This window comes from Papaver somniferum, chromosome 11 (assembly GCF_003573695.1).
Source record: "Papaver somniferum cultivar HN1 chromosome 11, ASM357369v1, whole genome shotgun sequence".
Taxonomy (NCBI): domain Eukaryota; kingdom Viridiplantae; phylum Streptophyta; class Magnoliopsida; order Ranunculales; family Papaveraceae; genus Papaver; species Papaver somniferum.
This window is the reverse complement of record NC_039368.1, coordinates 137,408,308-137,426,296: the sequence shown is the minus strand read 5'-3', so window position 1 is coordinate 137,426,296 and position 17,989 is coordinate 137,408,308. Positions and strand designations below refer to the sequence as shown.

Genomic DNA, 17,989 nt, shown 5'->3' with positions numbered 1-17,989 from the left:
AAGAGGCAAAATGTAGGGTCAAAATGTCGCACAACATATCAAGTGTGTGTCATTATCAACATCAAGACCGTGCAAGAACGTAGCATAGCTGTGCGAGAAGATCCAATATGAGCTTGCGAGAACATCGCACGTTAGATCCGAAAATAGGGGAAATATTAGCTGTACCCCACTACATATTAGCTTTCATCCACTATGTAAACACCTATATAAAGAGAAAGGTAGGAGAGAGAAAGGATGATGACAAGAGAGGACGCATTTGTAGAGAGAGAAAACAGAATTTGTATTATTATTATCTTCTTCTTCTTCCTTCATCAACCTAGAGCTCCAAATACTCATTAATGGAGTCTCAATGTAATCCAAATGTAATTTCAACAATCATAGTGAACCCTAACCCCGTGGATGTAGATCACATTGATCGAACCACGTAAATCTTGTGTCTTATTTTACATTTACATTATCTTTATCTTCATTTTCACGTTAAATAAGTTTATATATAGAAATTAGTAATGGAGTGTTAGTTGTGGAATTTCCTGCAACTACATTTTTGACGCTAGAAACAAGGAGGAGTAAAGGATTTTATCCTACCTGCAACACATCTTATCTGATCTACAAAATTCAGATAAAAAACCAAAGTTTCATGGAAGATTTTCGTGTTCAGGAGAAAGAGGAAGAGGAAAATCGTTGAAGGAAGTGAAAGAAGACGAAAATTAGGATAAGAGGCAGACGATGTGATTTCTGTCACAAGCGAATACTAAAACAGATGGTTCGAGTTGGAGTGGGAAATCTACAGATCGCGTGTCCGATTCTTCCATCGCACGGTATTTTTCGTATATTTTTGATGAAATGCCAAGGAAGAATAAAATAACAAGAGAAAAACGTTGTACCTTTATTTCGCATGAAGCTACCCGAACAGTTGGTAAAGTGGGCAGTATTTGTATTCGCGGTCGAAAGTTCGAATTCCTACCCGAACGTATTTTTCTTCTTTTTAGAAAGGGTTTCATTCTTTCGCAAACAAGAGAAGACAGTCAACTTTCCACAGATATGTTCCATAGAAGAGAGACGGATTCGCACAGAAGAGTTGTTGATTATTTCGCACATGAATTTCGCATAAAAGAAAATCAGCACAGTTGGTCAGTGTTGTACATCGCAAGGAGCAGGTCATGGGATCAATTCTTGCCACTCGCACATTTGTTTTTGTTACGTGAAATTTATGCAGACGTGATCTTTGATTAGTTCGCATGAGAGGTTCGCATAGGAAGGTTAGCACAGTTGGTATGGTGCGAGAAAATGCAAGAGGCAGGTCAAGGGTTCAAGTCTCACATCTCACACTTCTTTTTGCTGCGCGACATTCATACATTTCAAGGCATTTATTCACTTCTTTAACAACAACAACAAACTACAAAAGCTAAGTACCACTTTCCTAAAACATTTTACTTTTACAGAAAATAAAAGATTTTTGATTTAGTTTACAAAACGCGATACAATCGCAGAACTACAAAGATTTCAGAATTCCAATTTATTAGAATTTCTCTTGAATATTTGCTTTGCTTTAAACGATATGGTATTTAATATGGAGAGAAGTAGGGGGAAAAATAAGACCTCACAGACAGGCTAGTAAGACCTTTACAAAGGCTGCATAAGACCTCATTAGGATCATTTCCATGGAAGACATTTATCAAATGAGACGAAACAAGTCATACAAAGGAAATCAAAACAAACAAAAACGATTTGAAATAGCATATAAATGAAAATTATTGATAAAAGAAATTTTGAATACTAATTTAATTTCTTATTTGCATTACAACATAGCATGAGGCAAAGAACATGGAGCAATAGTTTCGCATGATTGATTCACAATACTTCTTATATTTCAAGGATTAGTACTTCTTATACTTATTCAAGGATACTTCATACTTCGTATACTTCGAAATGATACTTTATATATACTTCTCAAAGCTTCGGAACTTCACAAAATAATAGAGGCAAGTACGTACTTTTCAAGTCCGGTATTCTTTCGCTCGTTCCTCCAACAACTACAACAAGGTGTATCTTTCCTTAAAGATCGCTCTTTAAACAATATTCAGAAAAAAAGAGGCAAAATGTAGGGTCAAAATATCGCACAACATATCAAGTGTGCGTCATTATCAACATCAAGACTGTGCGAGAACGTAGCATGGCCGTGCGAGAAGATCCAATATGAGCGTGCGAGAACATCGCACGTTAGATCTGAAAATAGGGGAAATATTAGATGTACCCCACTACATATTAGATGTCATCCACTATGTAAACACCTATATAAAGAGAAAGGTAGGAGAGAGAAAGGATGATGACAAGAGAGGACGCATTTGTAGAGACAGAAAACAGAATTTGTATTATTATTATCTTCTTCTTCTTCTTCTTCCTTCATCAACCTAGAACTCCAAATACTCATTAATGGAGTCTCAATGTAATCCAAATGTAATTTCAATAATCATAGTGAACCCTAACCCCGTGGATGTAGATCACATTGATCAAACCACGTAAATCTTGTGTCTTATTTTACATTTCCATTATCTTTATCTTCATTTTCATGTTAAATAAGTTTAGATCTACAAATTAGTAATGGGATGTTAGTTGTGGGATTTCCTGCAACCACATTAACAGCATATTTTTTTGTGGTAATACCCATATGTATGTATCCTGTAAGATCTATCAGAATTATTTTTGCAGATATCATACTTTATGCAAAAATTATAAAAGGAACTAATTATGCTGTTTTTTTGTGTTCAAACCTCCCAACATCATGTTTCCAAAGCTTCCCCATGATAACTACTGTCTACTACAAGTAAGACAAAACTTTTATTTTTAAAGGACATGAAGCTTGCTCTTCCTTCCAAGTCTTTATCCATCCCTCTATGGAGCTCACTTTACTTTCGGAATTGAATGAATGACGGTTCAGGTGATAATGTTAACCGTAAGGCCTTTTAATCACTGCAGCTTATGAAAGTGTAGTCTGGATTGCTGATGTGCCTTGACCGATTCTGCTTCATATAGTAAGCCAGAACTTTTGATCCTCACTTCTAATCAACGGAAGAGTTGATGGTTGAGTTAGAGCTCTTTAGATAGATTGAACTGAGAATTTATCATTTTTGGTTGAACTCCAGTGGATTGTCTTTCCCTTTATAAGGAACCCTTTTTTCTCAATGTTCTTTTTCTATTAAAAGAGTTGTGATATACCTTTGACGACATCTTCTAAATTGGATCAACAATGAAAGCTGATCTATGTAAATGGAGTGAACTTGGCGTGAGTCGAACATGCATCATTTGACACGGAGTCAGTCATGCTACCATTGCAGCACAAAATCAACATTCGAAGAATTTGCATCTATAAAATTCAAGCCTTTAAAATACAAGCATAATCCAAGCATCTATAAAGTCCTATACATTAGGATAATTATACTCAATCAACATCATGACAACACTTCCATTTTAACACATTCAAAGAATTTACTAAAGTTTCAAACCCCATGGAAGTACTATATATAAATGACGAATAGTCATCAACTTCATCACCACCACTATTATCATTTCAATTTCATTTCATTTCTCTACTGCGATATTTTCTGTTAACTCCTTAAGCATCAAACAGTCATGGCTAGTACTCTAAAATATTTGTCTGTATTAATGCTTGTTTTTCTTGTCGTAGACACTACTAGTGGACAAGGTCTGAAATTGGATTTCTACGTGAAGTCATGCTCCAAGGCAGAGTCTATTATTCACAAGACAGTCGCTACATATATTTCATGTAATCCTACTTTCCATGCTGCCTTATTGAGGATGCATTTTCATGATTGCTTTGTCAGGGTATGCATTTCCGAGAAGTCATGACACAATCATCCCACCACTGATTCTAACACCATATCACTACCACACCCATAAAACAAAAATTTTAAAAAGCACAAAAATACGAATTTCATAACCACATACTTATCCATACATGGAAAAGAATCAAACTCACCTTCATTTTTCAATATTTTCTTCATTTCCCTCCATCTCACCATGATCAGTACCTTGTAAATAACAAATTAGCACACACAATCTCAATAGCATTCACGCAAAAACATATGCCTCGAATTCCTGTCACATCTAAAAACCACAAAATTAGCCAAGATTCGAGAAATTGGGAAACAATCAATACCTAAAACATGAATTCGTATCTAATAGATCAGTTATTAAGCTTCAATTATACTAAATTTTGAAATCTTCTCACTTGAGTTACCAAAAATCGAAAACTAAATAAAAATCTCTCGATCTATCGATGAACTCCAACCAAACCAAAATGATTTTTGTTATCATTTTTAGATCTTCAGATTTCAAAGGTAATAATAAACGAATAATAATGGATTCTATCTGTTGACGGCGCGCGGAGGTGGTAGTGGCAGAGGTAGTCGCTGTGGTGGCGGTGGTGATAGCTGAAAGAGGAATAGAGAGAGAAGACAAACCGAGCGTTAAGATCTAATGAAAGGAGATAACTTCATTCACATATAGGGAGGGAGGGTAAACTCGGAATTAATGATTAGTGGGATCTCTTTCGGGAAGGTGAGGGGCATAATTATTGTTTTACAAGGGGATTTACGAAGGCCCATAAAAGTAGGGACAAATATTCAATTACCACTTTCCAAATTAGGATTGAGCCTGTGATGTTAAGTGAATTTGAATGTGATGTTAAGTGGTTGAATATCCATGTTGTTTGTTTGAAATCTTTGAGATCTTTGAAGTTGTCGGTATTTTCCAGCAATCCCTCTCGATCTAAATCGGACACTTATGGTCAAATATATTTGAGACTTGCATTTTTTTCAAGAAAAGAAAAGAAGAAGTTGACTTTGTACAAATTTTTCAACAAATATTCACATAACGTCTTAATTTAATAGTTTGCTCTAAGCTCAATGATAAAGTAATAAATGAGAAAGTACTTAAATTAACATGCGTTGTAATAAAAACCAAGCGATCAGCAGTAACCAATGTTATTGAAATACACTATAATGGTAATATTAATATTGAATAAACTGCCTAATAAAAAGCCAATTAGATAAATAACTATTCACAAAATTGGTTAAAAAGACCAAAATCAACAATTCATGAGTGAAACAGACTTGTACATTTTGATACTATTTATATGGACTTGAATCAAAAAAATACTATTCAATTATCCATTTTGGATATTCTACCCATGATTTTGTTTATTAATTAACTGGAATAGACCATTATGCCCTTTGTCTTCTTGAAATGTTAAACCTTCTATCCAAATAAGAACAAGCTTTTTTATTCAGAGAATGGGTAGTGGTGTGGTGTTGGTGTTAGTCTGTAAACTCATCTGTAGACAAAAAAAATTGGTTTCATGTTAACAGTAAGGAGCTCCAGTCTGAAGAATTCAATCTTCAATTTCTTGTTTCAATCGTCGTTCGATTTAGTATTATACTTTTCTCCAACCTCTATGTAAATCGGTAAGTTTGATTTTAGTATTTTGAACAAATTTCGATACACAGTTTGATTCTAGCAATATTTAAACTAAATAGTTGAGATTAAAGTGGTGTATTTGAGAGTTTGAGAAGAATCAGGAGTTGGGTTTTGTTCAAACTCAAATGATAGCAAGAGAACATGATCTAAAATCATTTGAATGTTTGTGTTGGAATTGAATTGAAATAATTGCATGGAAAGTATTGTGTTGGGCATAAAATCAGCAGAGTAGTTATCTCACCATTACCAGAGTAACACCCTGCAAGTGTTTGAGAAAATTACTGAAGTAACAGGGAAATTGTAGTTGAGTGCACCATATGTTGCAGCTAATTGGTTTGTTGTGTTTGAACAACTGAAAATGTTTAGAGCTTGTGTTTACAGAATGTATTTTGACAGTAAAGTGGGTTGAGTATGTGAAGTTTTGGTCGAGTTCAGGAAGCAAAACAACATGAACAGCTGCAGCTTCTCGACTGCACCATAACCATGGTTCGATGGTTATCTATGAAGTGTATTTGTAAATCACGAGGGACTTTTTTTGAAGTTTATAAGTACATTAATTTGTATGTCAGTATTGCAACTAGTATTTATTTTGACACATTCAAAAAAGTGTATCTTAATGACTTTTGTTAGTTGCTTAATTGTATATGCCTTTCAATTTTTCTGGAAAAAGCTTGAATGAATTCAAGGTATAACAAAGATTAGACTTGAACGAAACTAGTTTCATCCTTCATATTTTGAAAAAAAAAGATTTTTTGGTCAGGGTGAAACTGGTTTCATCCTGCATATTCAAAAGAAAAAAAAACATATCCATCCTGCACAAACTCACAAAAACATTTTTTTTGCCAGGATGAAACCATTTTCATCATGTACATTCTGCAAAAAAAAATATTGTCTGCTAGGATGTATCTAGTTTCATTATACATATTCTGAGAGAAGATTATCTGAAATTACTGACAACTCGAAGTATATGCTAGTTTAAGTAAAAATATTTCATATTTAATTGACTTGCAATTAAGCTACATGCATTCATATACATATATATACAAAGAAAGTTTTACAAACAAAAATCCAAGCTTAAACTACATCAATAGGTTTTTCTAGCGACCTATTTGCTAAACAACCTAATGACATCAACGGTTTTAATTATCGTTCAACTTCCAACAACTTCATATGTTATAAACTTCATTTAGTTTCTTTTTTATCCAATTTTTCTCATCCATGTTCCAACCCCGTTAACATCATGCATACTCCTTATGCTTGATTCACCATCCATGTTCACATCATGCTTATTCTTGGCTCTTAATTCAACACTCCTGTTGTTATTGCTTCCTGCAACAATTTATATAGAAACTAGTTACATCATTTTTTAAATCTATATGAAAACTAGTTACAACCTATACTAGAACTAGATGAAAACCAGTTTCTGCATGTCATCTTTGGAGACATTATATGAATCACATTACCCGATTACGTAATGCAAAACCAAACAAGTACATAAGATAGGTTTATGCCCCAGAATCCACATACACTATAATATTTTGTCACATTTTAAGGCCATAGTTTCTCAGTAACATTCCAAGTACAAGAAAAATTTGTTACTCGCTAGGCTTAGTGATATATGCTTAACCTAATTGTAGAGATGATATATGGATCACATTTAGCTAACTAGGTAATGCTATATGGATTACATTTTAGCTGTAGAGATGATATATATATCATACAAAATCACTCAGACATTCTTCCAAAAATGTTATGAATTTTTTTTTCCATCAACAGATTATTGGCCAGGGTGAAACCAGTTTCATCTTGCTTAACCTAATTGTAGAGATGATATATGGATCACATTTAGCTAACTAGGTAATGCTATATGGATTACATTTTAGCTGTAGAGATGATATATATATCATACAAAATCACTCAGACATTCTTCCAAAAATGTTATGAATTTTTTTTTCCATCAACAGATTATTGGCCAGGGTGAAACCAGTTTCATCTTGCATATTATGAAAAATACGGATTTTTTATCCAGTGTGAAACTGGTTTCATCCTTCATATTCCGAAAAAAGAAACAAACTTTTGGTCAGGGGGAAACTGGTTTCATTCTTCATATATATTATGACGAAAAAGAAATATCCAACCTGCACACTCTAACGAAAATAATTTTGGACAGGATGAAAACCGGTTTCATCTTCTACCCAATTTGGCATTCTTACAAACACCTGTACAACATGACTTCGAAAATGGAGAATTAACTTCTGCTTGTGATATTTTTCCCATACAACACACATAACCAAATGCAAACCATTTTCATCCAATATATATAATCATTAAGTCCATTACAATTCAGAAAATAAAATCAAAACAAAGTTAGGGTTTGAAAAACTTACGAGTTCTACGAGATATTTCATGAAATCGACCGATTCAAATCCTAATTAGGCTATAAATTTTTCATACTGGAGTTGGTGTTGGTGTTTTGAAGATGACGGAGAAACCAATTTCAACGATGGTGTCTTCAATTTCAAGTACAACGACCGATAATACCGAATTTGATGATATTTACAAAGACGTTGATACTGTTGATGTCGGTGTTGGTAAGCAGAAGCTGGAGAAATCGATATCAATGGTTGTGATGGATAAACACAGACGGAGGAGAAAGGGAAACGGTGGTGTAACTGCTAGGGTTTTCTTAAAGGTGGTGGAGAGAAAAGAAAGAGTCGATGGTAATGTAATGGAGGAAGGGTATTCTGGTTGTTTCAAATAAAAATATCTCCCGTCCATTTGACCCAGGTGGAAAGTTTACTCGTCCATCTGGGCAAATGACCTATTTTCTGATAATTGTTCTACACTTTCTGTGGAAAACCCTGAGGCCAAGAGGGATCGTGTGAACCCTTTTTGAACAAGTTTTTAAATCTTACACGACATCCGCGAGGTTTCATCTTTAATTTTAACTTCTGGTTACAAGAAAATATAATTGTTTGGAAATCATATTTGACGAGAATCTATCTAAATGGTCGAATTGTAATTTGGAGTATTGTTTCTTCTCCAATCCCAAAATACAAGATTCGTGCTATCATGGTAAATCGCTCTTTCTCTTCGTGGTTAATTTACGTTTTGTATCTTTCTTTCTATTTGTTTCATTTTATGATGTACTTGTTTCTCTTTCAAACCATCATGTAAATGTTTCTTGTGGAATGAAATACTTGTGGTTTGATAAAAAAAAAAAAAAGGTCCATTTCCATCGTATATTTAACACAAACCATTACTCTTTTTTATTTTATGAAGCATAACTCAAACAATTACAAACAATCAAACAAATACATATTACTTAGGTTTATTGCGTCTCCCATTACATGAGAGACAACGTCGGAAGAAAAACACATACATTGCCATCACCCAAGTAGTGCTCAAACCTTAAAATGGTCCAGGGTGGAAACGCCATCGGGACTTCTAGAATGGGAATACTTGACAAACTCTTCAAATGTTATTTCTTTGTATACAGGGGGATTACTTTCCGATATTAGTTCCTTTATTGGATACAGCAGTGTAGGTTTTTCCACACTTGCTCTGTAAAAGCACGCTACTGATATTCTTGGTCCGACATGGTTTGCAACTACCCTATGCTGCGAGCTTTTATATTTGTCATTGCTTAAGAGCTGCATGAAATGGACACAAGAAAGAAAATAATAAAATAATTAAAGACAAAAGATGTTTTTATGTGATACACCGTACCTAGCTAGTTTTGTAAATCTCAAATAAATGAAAATCCACTTGCTAGGGACACAGTTACCTGCATTATATCGCCAACGTTTATAGTTAAGGCTCCATGGATGGGTTTGACATTGACCCAGTGATTCTGATGAAGAACCTGTAGTCCAGGAATATGATCATTGAGAAGTATCGTGAAGAAACTTTGGTCTGAATGCTTCGTTGAACCCATGGTCAGTTCAGGCTCAGGGCATGCTGGAGCATAGTGCGCCGCGAGTGTCAAGTATTTTGTACAGTCCATGCCTTTAAGGTGGTCCTTGCTTAGACCTAGAGCCTCAGAAAATAACTCAGCAAGAGTATTTCCTAGATTCACAATATGCTTCCAGTACTCAACTATTATGTCTCTGTTTGACATTCAGAGGTGTTAGAGATCGATCCATATAGACTTGGGCAACGAAAAAGAGAAAAGTTATTAAATGTGCACATACTACATAAACTTACGTTACTTACCGACAAGTAGAAGGAATTAGTTGGGGATCTATAGGATCTGGATTTAACAAACGACATCGAAAGGTATCCTTCCAATTAGCAGATCTTGATTGGTAAAGATCAAAGTTGCTATCATAATGTACTATTGTGCTGAGGTCTCTCACGTATAACTGTTTCTTCACCTCTATATCCCCCTCGTGAAATCTACGTGTTCCTTCGATCATTTCATTGGTCACACTTACAGGTATTCCATGATTCACCAATTGAAAGAATCCCCAAGTCATCGTTGCACGCCTGATTTCATCGATAATCTCGTTACGTCGACTATCAATGTCCTGGAGGTCAACAACTGGAAGCTGAAACTGATCCCCACTGACCACTGTATATGGCAAGTCCTCAGTGAACTCATCTTGTGTCCGGACAAACATTCTAGGAATTTTTTCAATTCCCGCATCAACTATTCCTTTGACACCAGCTTTTGTTTCATCGAAGGCCTTCAACTCTTTGTTTCGGTCATAAAGGTGGGGTTCTCCTGGTTGGTCACTCCCCATATTTGATGATTGTAGAATGGTATGCAGTAGAAACTATCAAAATATTAGGATGTTGAAATTGCAAGAGGAAATTATAGAGAATATTATTCGGGTGAAGAGAATTGGTGAATGAAGAGTGGTCTTTATAGATACAAATAGAGACCTACTCTTCTTACGAAAGAGATCAAGCGAGAGAAGTGGTGTGATGGCAGTGGCACACAAATAATCTTTAAGCGTCAAAATGAATTGCAAAACATGGAATGGCCAGTTCAACTATAATACTTGTGTCAATCGTATGAGAATAACGGTTGGCAAAACTCTTAGCGGTTGGTTTGACCAGTGGGCAAAGCAGAATTATTGTTCTCTAGCTATTGGGGGTGATTAATTGGTCTAATGAAATTAGCGGTTGGTAACTTCTACGATGCCGATAGTTTGGACCATTTGGTGGTTTAGTGATCATATTTTTCTCATGTTCTAATTGCCCTTAATTCTTGGTTTCGTCATTATATATAAAGATTGCATTTTTGTACTATAACCTACGCACTGATTATTTCTTGCATTCTGTTTTCCTAGCAGGAGTTAACAAGTTGAAATTAAGAAGAACGAAATTAATAGAAGTGATGAAAATCAACATAAAGGAATCGACTATGGTTCGGCCAGCCGAGAAAACTCCACAGCGGATCCTATGGAACTCAAATTTAGACCTAGTGGTGGCACCAAAATTTCACACACCTTGTGTCTACTTTTACAGATCAAATGGGGCTTCAAATTTCTTTGATTCTACTTTTCTTAAAGAAGCATTAAGTAAAGTGCTTGTGCCATTCTACCCAGTGGCTGGTAGACTAAGAAGAGATGAAAATGGTCGTGTTGAAATCGATTGTAATGGGGAAGGTGTTTTATTTGTTGTAGCTGAAACAACTTCCGTTATTGACGACTTTGGTGATTTTGCTCCTACTCTGGAATTCAGACAGCTTATTCCTAAGGTCGAATTTTCTGGAGATATGTCTTCATACCCTCTCCTAGTTTTACAGGTACATTTGTTGCTTCATTTTCTTTATACTTCAATTTTCTTACTGTTACGGTAACGTTTCACTTTGAGTCTCTGTAGTCTGTTTTTGTTCTTTTGCTATACTTACGTTAAAAATTTCTTTTACATATATATATGATGTTATTTTTCGTTCATTTCTTCTATATTTCCTACTGTTTTACATAAGAAATGTTATCCAAGACGTGCATGATGAAAATCATAGACTTTGGCTAACACATTGCTAGGTTACTCATTTCAAATGCGGAGGCGTCTCACTGGGAGTTGGAAAGGAACACCATCTAGCTGATGGACCATCAGGTCTCCATTTCATTAACTCGTGGTCTGACTTGGCACGCGGACTCAACCTAACTATCCCACCCTTCATCGACCGAACTCTTCTACGTGCACGAGACCCACCAACACCGATGTTCCACCATGTCGAGTATCAACCACCTCCACCCATGAAAACACCATCAGATTCTCCAAATTCCCAACCAGCTCTGGGTTCTCCAGCGTCAGTAGTGGCCATCTTCAAATTTACACGAGACCAGCTCAACACACTCAAATCCAAATCCAAAGAGGGTGACAACGTTGCAGTTAACTATAGTTCTTATGAAATGCTTGCCTCCCACGTCTGGAGATCCGCCTGTAGGGCACGCGACATTCCGGTTGATCAAGAAACAAAATTGTACATTGTGACAAATGGACGATCCAGACTGCGTCCTCCTCTGCCCCCCAATTATTTTGGAAACGTTCTTTTCAATGCTACACCAATTGCTGTGTCAGGTGACCTAGTTTCGAAACCGCTAACATATGCAGCTGGTAGGATTCATGATGCAATTTTGAGGATGGACGATGAGTATCTACGCTCCGCTGTTGATTATCTCGAACTTCAGCGAGATGTAAAAACTCTTGCCCGTGGTGCCCATACCTTCCGAGGCCCAAATATCGCGATCACCAATTGGGTTTGGATAGGTTTACATGATGCAGACTTTGGATGGGGTCGACCGATATTCGCCGGTCCAGGTGGAGTCGGTTGTGAAGGCTTATCGTATGTGTTACCAAGCCCTGTAAATGATGGAAGCTTATTGTTGGCTATTTCGTTGCAGTCAGACCATATGAAACGCTTCAAGAAGGTCGTGTACGATTTTTAAACCATAAGATGATACCGTCATAAAAAAGAATAAAATAAAATAAAATAAAAGATTACTGTCATCAAAACTGTCTGGTTTCAGAAGACAAAGAGCTACTTTGCGGCTCAGGAGATTTAGCCCACATGCTTGTTTTCTAGTCATCAATTTCGAAAATGTTTTATGTATCCTAAGAATCGAATAATACCTCGGTATTCAAGATTCTAAGCTTAAATTTTTGACCATAACTTAGTCCTTGCATGATCTTAAAGGCCATGTACAGGCCTAGGTTTTAAAAAAACTAGCCAACACGATTCGAACACTGGCCAACACGATTCGTATTCTTGGCCAACAATCAGATATCCATTATCAAATAAGGGGGAGCTAGCTAGGAGCTGCCTAGATAGGTTAGGAAAAGGAAACGAGAATTCTATAAATCTCTTGTTCGTGTAAACAAGAAGGTATAGCGTGCGAGCAAAACAAAGAGGACGTTTTGCTGCCGTGAGAAAACAAGGGGAAGGATAAAGCAAGGCAGCCACCATGAGGAGATTGGTGAAGACTCTGTTTACTTATTTTAGCCTGCTAGTTTCCTGGTTTAGTTAGACTTTTCTTTATTAGTTTTGCGTGTTTAAGTTTCCTAGTTTGCATTGCTTGCCACTTAAGTTTCTTAAGCTATAAATATTTAGCTAACGATTGTATTCAGCATTCAATTAAGAAAACTCAGTTACTTACTTGCTTTCGTTCTTGGTTGCTAACCCCAAAGAAAAAAGGTTTTACCTGGTTCTTATAGTTTTTGCTTGACATCCTGTGTTAGAAGTCTAGTACCCTAACATCTGGATCAGAGTCGTTTTCGATCAAAAATACACCAAATATTTTTTCCCTTCTCGATGACTTATACCGATGATTTAGCTGCTTTACAAATTAGTATTACTGGTGTTACGGACAAGTTGGATGTTCTTATCGAAACTATCACCAACTTCTATGTTCTTGATGAGAATACGCAGAATCAGAAGGCAGCCGAAAGACTTTCGCGTAAAGAACAAGAAAGAATTGATCTTGCTGATAAGCTCACTACATCCTTGCGTACTCTATTTACAGAATTTTTCCCTCCCAATCATCCAAATAATGGCGCTGCACCTCCTCCACCACCTCCGGGTAATCAACAACTGTGACCTAATTCAGTTAATATTAAGTTTCCTACTTTCAATGGTGAGGATCCTGATGGCTGGATCTTCAATGCTGACCAATACTTTGGTGTATATAATAAATCTGATGCTCTCAAAATCATTGTTGCTTGTGCACGTCTAAAAGGAGAGGCCAATATTTGGTATCGACGGAAGCGCACCAGAGTTGTTGTGACAACATGGCTAGAATTCTGCAACTTAATTCGTGCTCGATTTAATCCTGAAAAGTTTGTTGATGCTCGCCTAGCCATTAGTACCATGGATCAAAAAGGTACGGTTCATCAACATATCTCTGAGTTCGAAAAATTACTGAACTTTGTTGAATTTCCAGAAGATTATTTGATAAGTTGTTTTATTCGATCCCTTAAACCCCATATTCGGTCTGTGGTTAAACTGCTTGCACCACAAACCTTGGATGAGGCCTATACTAAGGCAATACATCATGAAGAAGCTTATGCTGCTACCAAGTTTGTTCCCAGACCGCCATATCGTCCACCTCCATTCATAGGTCCAAGTACACCTCAACTGGCTCAACGACAACAGCCAACTTTTCCTCAGGGTTATAGGAGATTATCACCAGAAGAACAAAGAGAAAAACGAGCTAAGGATATTTGATTCAAGTGTGATCAGCCATACAAACCAAATCATATATGTGTTAATCCTCAGTTAACTATGAGGAACCTACAACAGAACTTGCCATACACGCTGTGGATTCTTTTTCTGCGTCTGAAGTTAATAATCCAGCGGAGGATGATTCTAAGGTTGAGGATGTTCCTTTTATTTATCTGAATTCACTCATGGGTTCTCCCTTTCCTAATATAATGCGTATTACAGGTTTTTCTAAAGCTAATCCAATTACAGTTCTAGTAGACTCTGGTTCTACTCACAATTTTATTAACGCATCGTTTATCAAACAATGTGGTTATCACATTCAATCCAAAGATACTTCTCTTCGTGTTACAGTGCGTGATGGTGTCCATACACACACTCAAGGAACATGTGTAAACATACCAATTCAACTGTAGAATAACATATTTTCAATTGATTTCCATGTCTTGGATGTTAGTGGATGCGACGCGGTTTTAGGGGTTCAATGGTTACGCAAGTTAGGACCTATTCAATGGGATTTTGAAAAATTATTAATGAAGTTTAAATATGACGGCGCAGACATTCAACTAGTTGGTAATAACTCTTCTGCAATGATGGTCTTGGATACTGCTCCCATGCAGAAATTGCTACGTAAAGAGGTTTATGGGTTCTTTCTACAATTAATTGCAGTACATAATTCTACATTAATTACTCCTTCAATTGAAAACCCTGCAATTAAGAGGTTGGTATCTACCTTTAAAGATGTGTTTGCAACACCAACTTCTCTTCCTCCGACAAGACTACATGATCATCGCATTCCATTACTACCAGATTCTGCTCCTGTTAATGTTCGTCCATATAGATATTCACATTTTCAAAAGGATGAGATTGAGAAGATTGTTTTGGAACTCAAGCAAGTTGGTTTCATACGTCCAAGTTCTAGTCCATTCTCTTCACCCGTATCAATGGTTCGTAAAAAAGATGGGTCATGGAGAATGTGTGTGGATTACAGGGCTTTAAACAAGTTGACAATTAAAGATCTTTATCCTATCCCTATGGTAGACGAATTGTTAGATGAACTTCACGGTGTTGTTATCTTCACTAAGCTTGATTTACGTTCTGGCTACTATCAAATACTTTTATATGGACCTGATATTCCTAAAACGGCATTTCGAACTCATGATGGTCACTATGAGTTTCTTGTCATGCCTTTTAGGCTCTCTAATGCGCCAGCTACATTCCAAAGATTGATGAATCATATATTCAGACCATATTTGAGGAAGTTTTTTCTCGTTTTTTTGGATGATATATTAATCTATAGCTCCAATATGCAAGATCACATTAAACACTTATCTTTGGTGTCTGAAATACTTCGTAAGCATCAGCTATTTGTTAAAGAACCAAAGTGCACTTTTGCACAACCATCAGTGGGATACCTTGTCCATGTCATCTCCTCTGAAGGAGTTGCAGTTGAGCAAGATAAGATTGACAGTGTACTCTCTTGACCACTACCTACTACAGTTAAAAGTCTAAGAGGATTTCTTGGATTGGAAGGGTATTACAGAAAATTTGTAAAGGATTTTGGTAAGATATGTGCACCTTTAACACAGCTGTTGAAAAAGGATGCATTCTTATGGACTGAGGAAGCTACTTCTTCTTTTCGATCATTGCAACATGCATTAACAACTACACCTGTTTTGATACTTCCTGACATTACAAAAGAATTTTATCTAGAATGTGATGCATCAGGAACTTGTTCGGGAGCTGTTTTAATGCAAACTGGTCGAACAATTGCTTATTATAGCAAAGCATTGGCAGGTAAGAATCTTAATCTCTCTATTTATGATAAGGAGATATTTGCAATTGTGTCTGCAGTCCAAAGGTGGAGACCATATTTATTGGGAAGGCATTTTAAAATTTACACTAATCATCATAGTTTGAAGTACTTTCTGGACCAGCGTATATCCTCAATTGAGCAGCAGAAATTGGTTTCTAAACTTCTTGATATGATTATGAGATAATTTTTCGTAAAGGGAAAGAAAATATTGCAGCTGATGCCCTTTCTTGAAATCCTGGTTTAGCATTCAATGCTATGACTTCTCTAGTATTTGCAGGGGTTACTGAAATCATTCAAGAGACTAATGGTGATCAAGAATTAGGAGATTTAATTGAAGAGTTACGGCACATTCCTTAATGTAAGCCAAATTACTCTCTTCTTAATGATGTCTTAAGATACAATGGACGCATTGTAGTCAAACCAACATCTGACTGGTGTGCTAAACTCTTACATGAGTTCCATTCTACTCCCTTAGGCGGTCACTCAGGATTCCTTCGAACATACAAAGGAATTCAACATAATTTTTATTGGAGAGGATTAAAAAAGTCAGTTAAAAATTTTGTTTCTCACTGCCATGTTTGTCAGAGGAACAAAGCTGAAGTCGTATCACCACCAGGATTGTTGCAGCCTTTGACTATTCCCACTTATATTTGGTTAGATGTGTCAATGGATTTTATTGATAGTTTTCCTGCTTCCAACCGTAAAACTTCAATATTGGTGGTGATTGATAGATTGTCAAAATATGCACATTTTATTGCTCTTGTGCATCCATATACAACTGCTGACATTGCAACCATTTTTGTTCGAGAAATCGTTCGTCTGCATGGAATGCCGAAAATTATTGTTAGTGATCGTGATCCCATATTCATGAGCAATTTTTGGGAAGCCTTTATTGCAATGCATAATAACCAACTATGCCGCAGCACTGCCTACCATCCACAATCAGATGATCAAACCGAGGTAACTAATCGAACTCTAGAATGTTATCTTAGGTGTTTTGCAAGTGTCAAACCATCTGAATGGGTAAAGTGGTTTCCATGGGCCGAATGGTGGTACAATACCAGTCACCATTCTGCCATTAATATGTCTCCATACCAAGCTGTGTATAGTAGAACTCCACCAACAATCTCTAGTTATCTTACTGGTTCTACAACTGTGCATGATGTTGATGTAATTTTACGAGCTAGAGATCGTACACTAAAGATACTTAAGTTTCATCTTCAAGATGCTCAATCTCGGATGAAGACTTATGCTGATGCTCATCGTAGCGAAAGGAGATTTAACATCAATGATTGGGTATTTTTACGTTTGCAACCCTATAGACAATCATCAGTATCTTCTCAACCGTTCACCAAGATTTCTCCTAAGTATTATGGTCCTTTTCGTGTCATTGAACGCATTGGAGAAGTTGCTTATAAGTTGCAATTGCCAGCAAAAAGCCGTATTCATCCAGTTTTTCACGTTTCACAACTGAAGTTAAAGCTTGGATCTTCTGTTACTATTGAGACTGTTTTACCTACTATCGTCGACTATGATAAGTGGGAACCTACTTCTGTTCTGGATCGAAAAATGTTTAAGAAAGACAACAAAGCTGGTACTCAATGGTTGATTCATTGGAAAGATCGTGCTGTGGAATATGCTACTTGGGAAGATGCGGATGAGTTACTCATGCGTTTTCCAGATTTTGTAGCTTGAGGATAAGCCATTTTTCAGGCGTGGTGGGATGTTACGACACTAACACCTTTCTTTGTTTCCTTAAATACTCTTTACTTATTTTAGCCTGCTAGTTTCCTGGTTTAGTTAGACTTCTCTTTATTAGTTTTGCGTGTTTAAGTTTCCTAGTTTGCATTACTTGCTACTGAAGTTTCTTAAGATATAAATACTTAGCTAACGATTGTATTCAGCATTCAATTAAGAAAACTCAGTTATTTACTTGCTTTCGTTCTTGGTTGCTAACCCCAAAGAAAAAGGGTTTTAACTGGTTCTTATAGTTTTTGCTTGAC

The 17,989-nt window shown here is 36.3% G+C and overlaps 3 protein-coding genes across 3 annotated transcripts; 2 read left to right on the top strand and 1 right to left on the bottom strand.

Moving 5' to 3' along the window:
• Positions 1–8,739: 8,739 nt before the first annotated feature.
• On the bottom strand, positions 8,740–10,418 carry LOC113324819 (1-aminocyclopropane-1-carboxylate oxidase homolog 1-like). The gene is made up of 3 exons (XM_026573109.1): positions 9,712–10,418; positions 9,284–9,605; positions 8,740–9,149 (listed from the first exon to the last, which is right to left on the bottom strand). The coding sequence occupies exons 1-3, from the start codon at positions 10,239–10,241 to the stop codon at positions 8,901–8,903; spliced, it is 1,101 nt and encodes a 366-aa protein (XP_026428894.1). The 5' UTR covers positions 10,242–10,418; the 3' UTR covers positions 8,740–8,900.
• A 348-nt stretch (positions 10,419–10,766) lies between these two features.
• Positions 10,767–12,463, top strand: LOC113323848 (shikimate O-hydroxycinnamoyltransferase-like). The gene is made up of 2 exons (XM_026572189.1): positions 10,767–11,251; positions 11,493–12,463. Exons 1-2 carry the CDS (start codon positions 10,841–10,843, stop codon positions 12,399–12,401), a joined length of 1,320 nt encoding a protein of 439 aa, XP_026427974.1. The 5' UTR covers positions 10,767–10,840; the 3' UTR covers positions 12,402–12,463.
• Positions 12,464–13,264: 801 nt separating this feature from the next.
• LOC113325298 lies at positions 13,265–16,343 on the top strand. Its single transcript, XM_026573498.1, has 6 exons — positions 13,265–13,532; positions 13,893–14,120; positions 14,228–14,523; positions 14,587–15,642; positions 15,760–15,967; positions 16,264–16,343. The coding sequence occupies exons 1-6, from the start codon at positions 13,265–13,267 to the stop codon at positions 16,341–16,343; spliced, it is 2,136 nt and encodes a 711-aa protein (XP_026429283.1).
• The last annotated feature ends 1,646 nt before the right edge of the window (positions 16,344–17,989 follow it).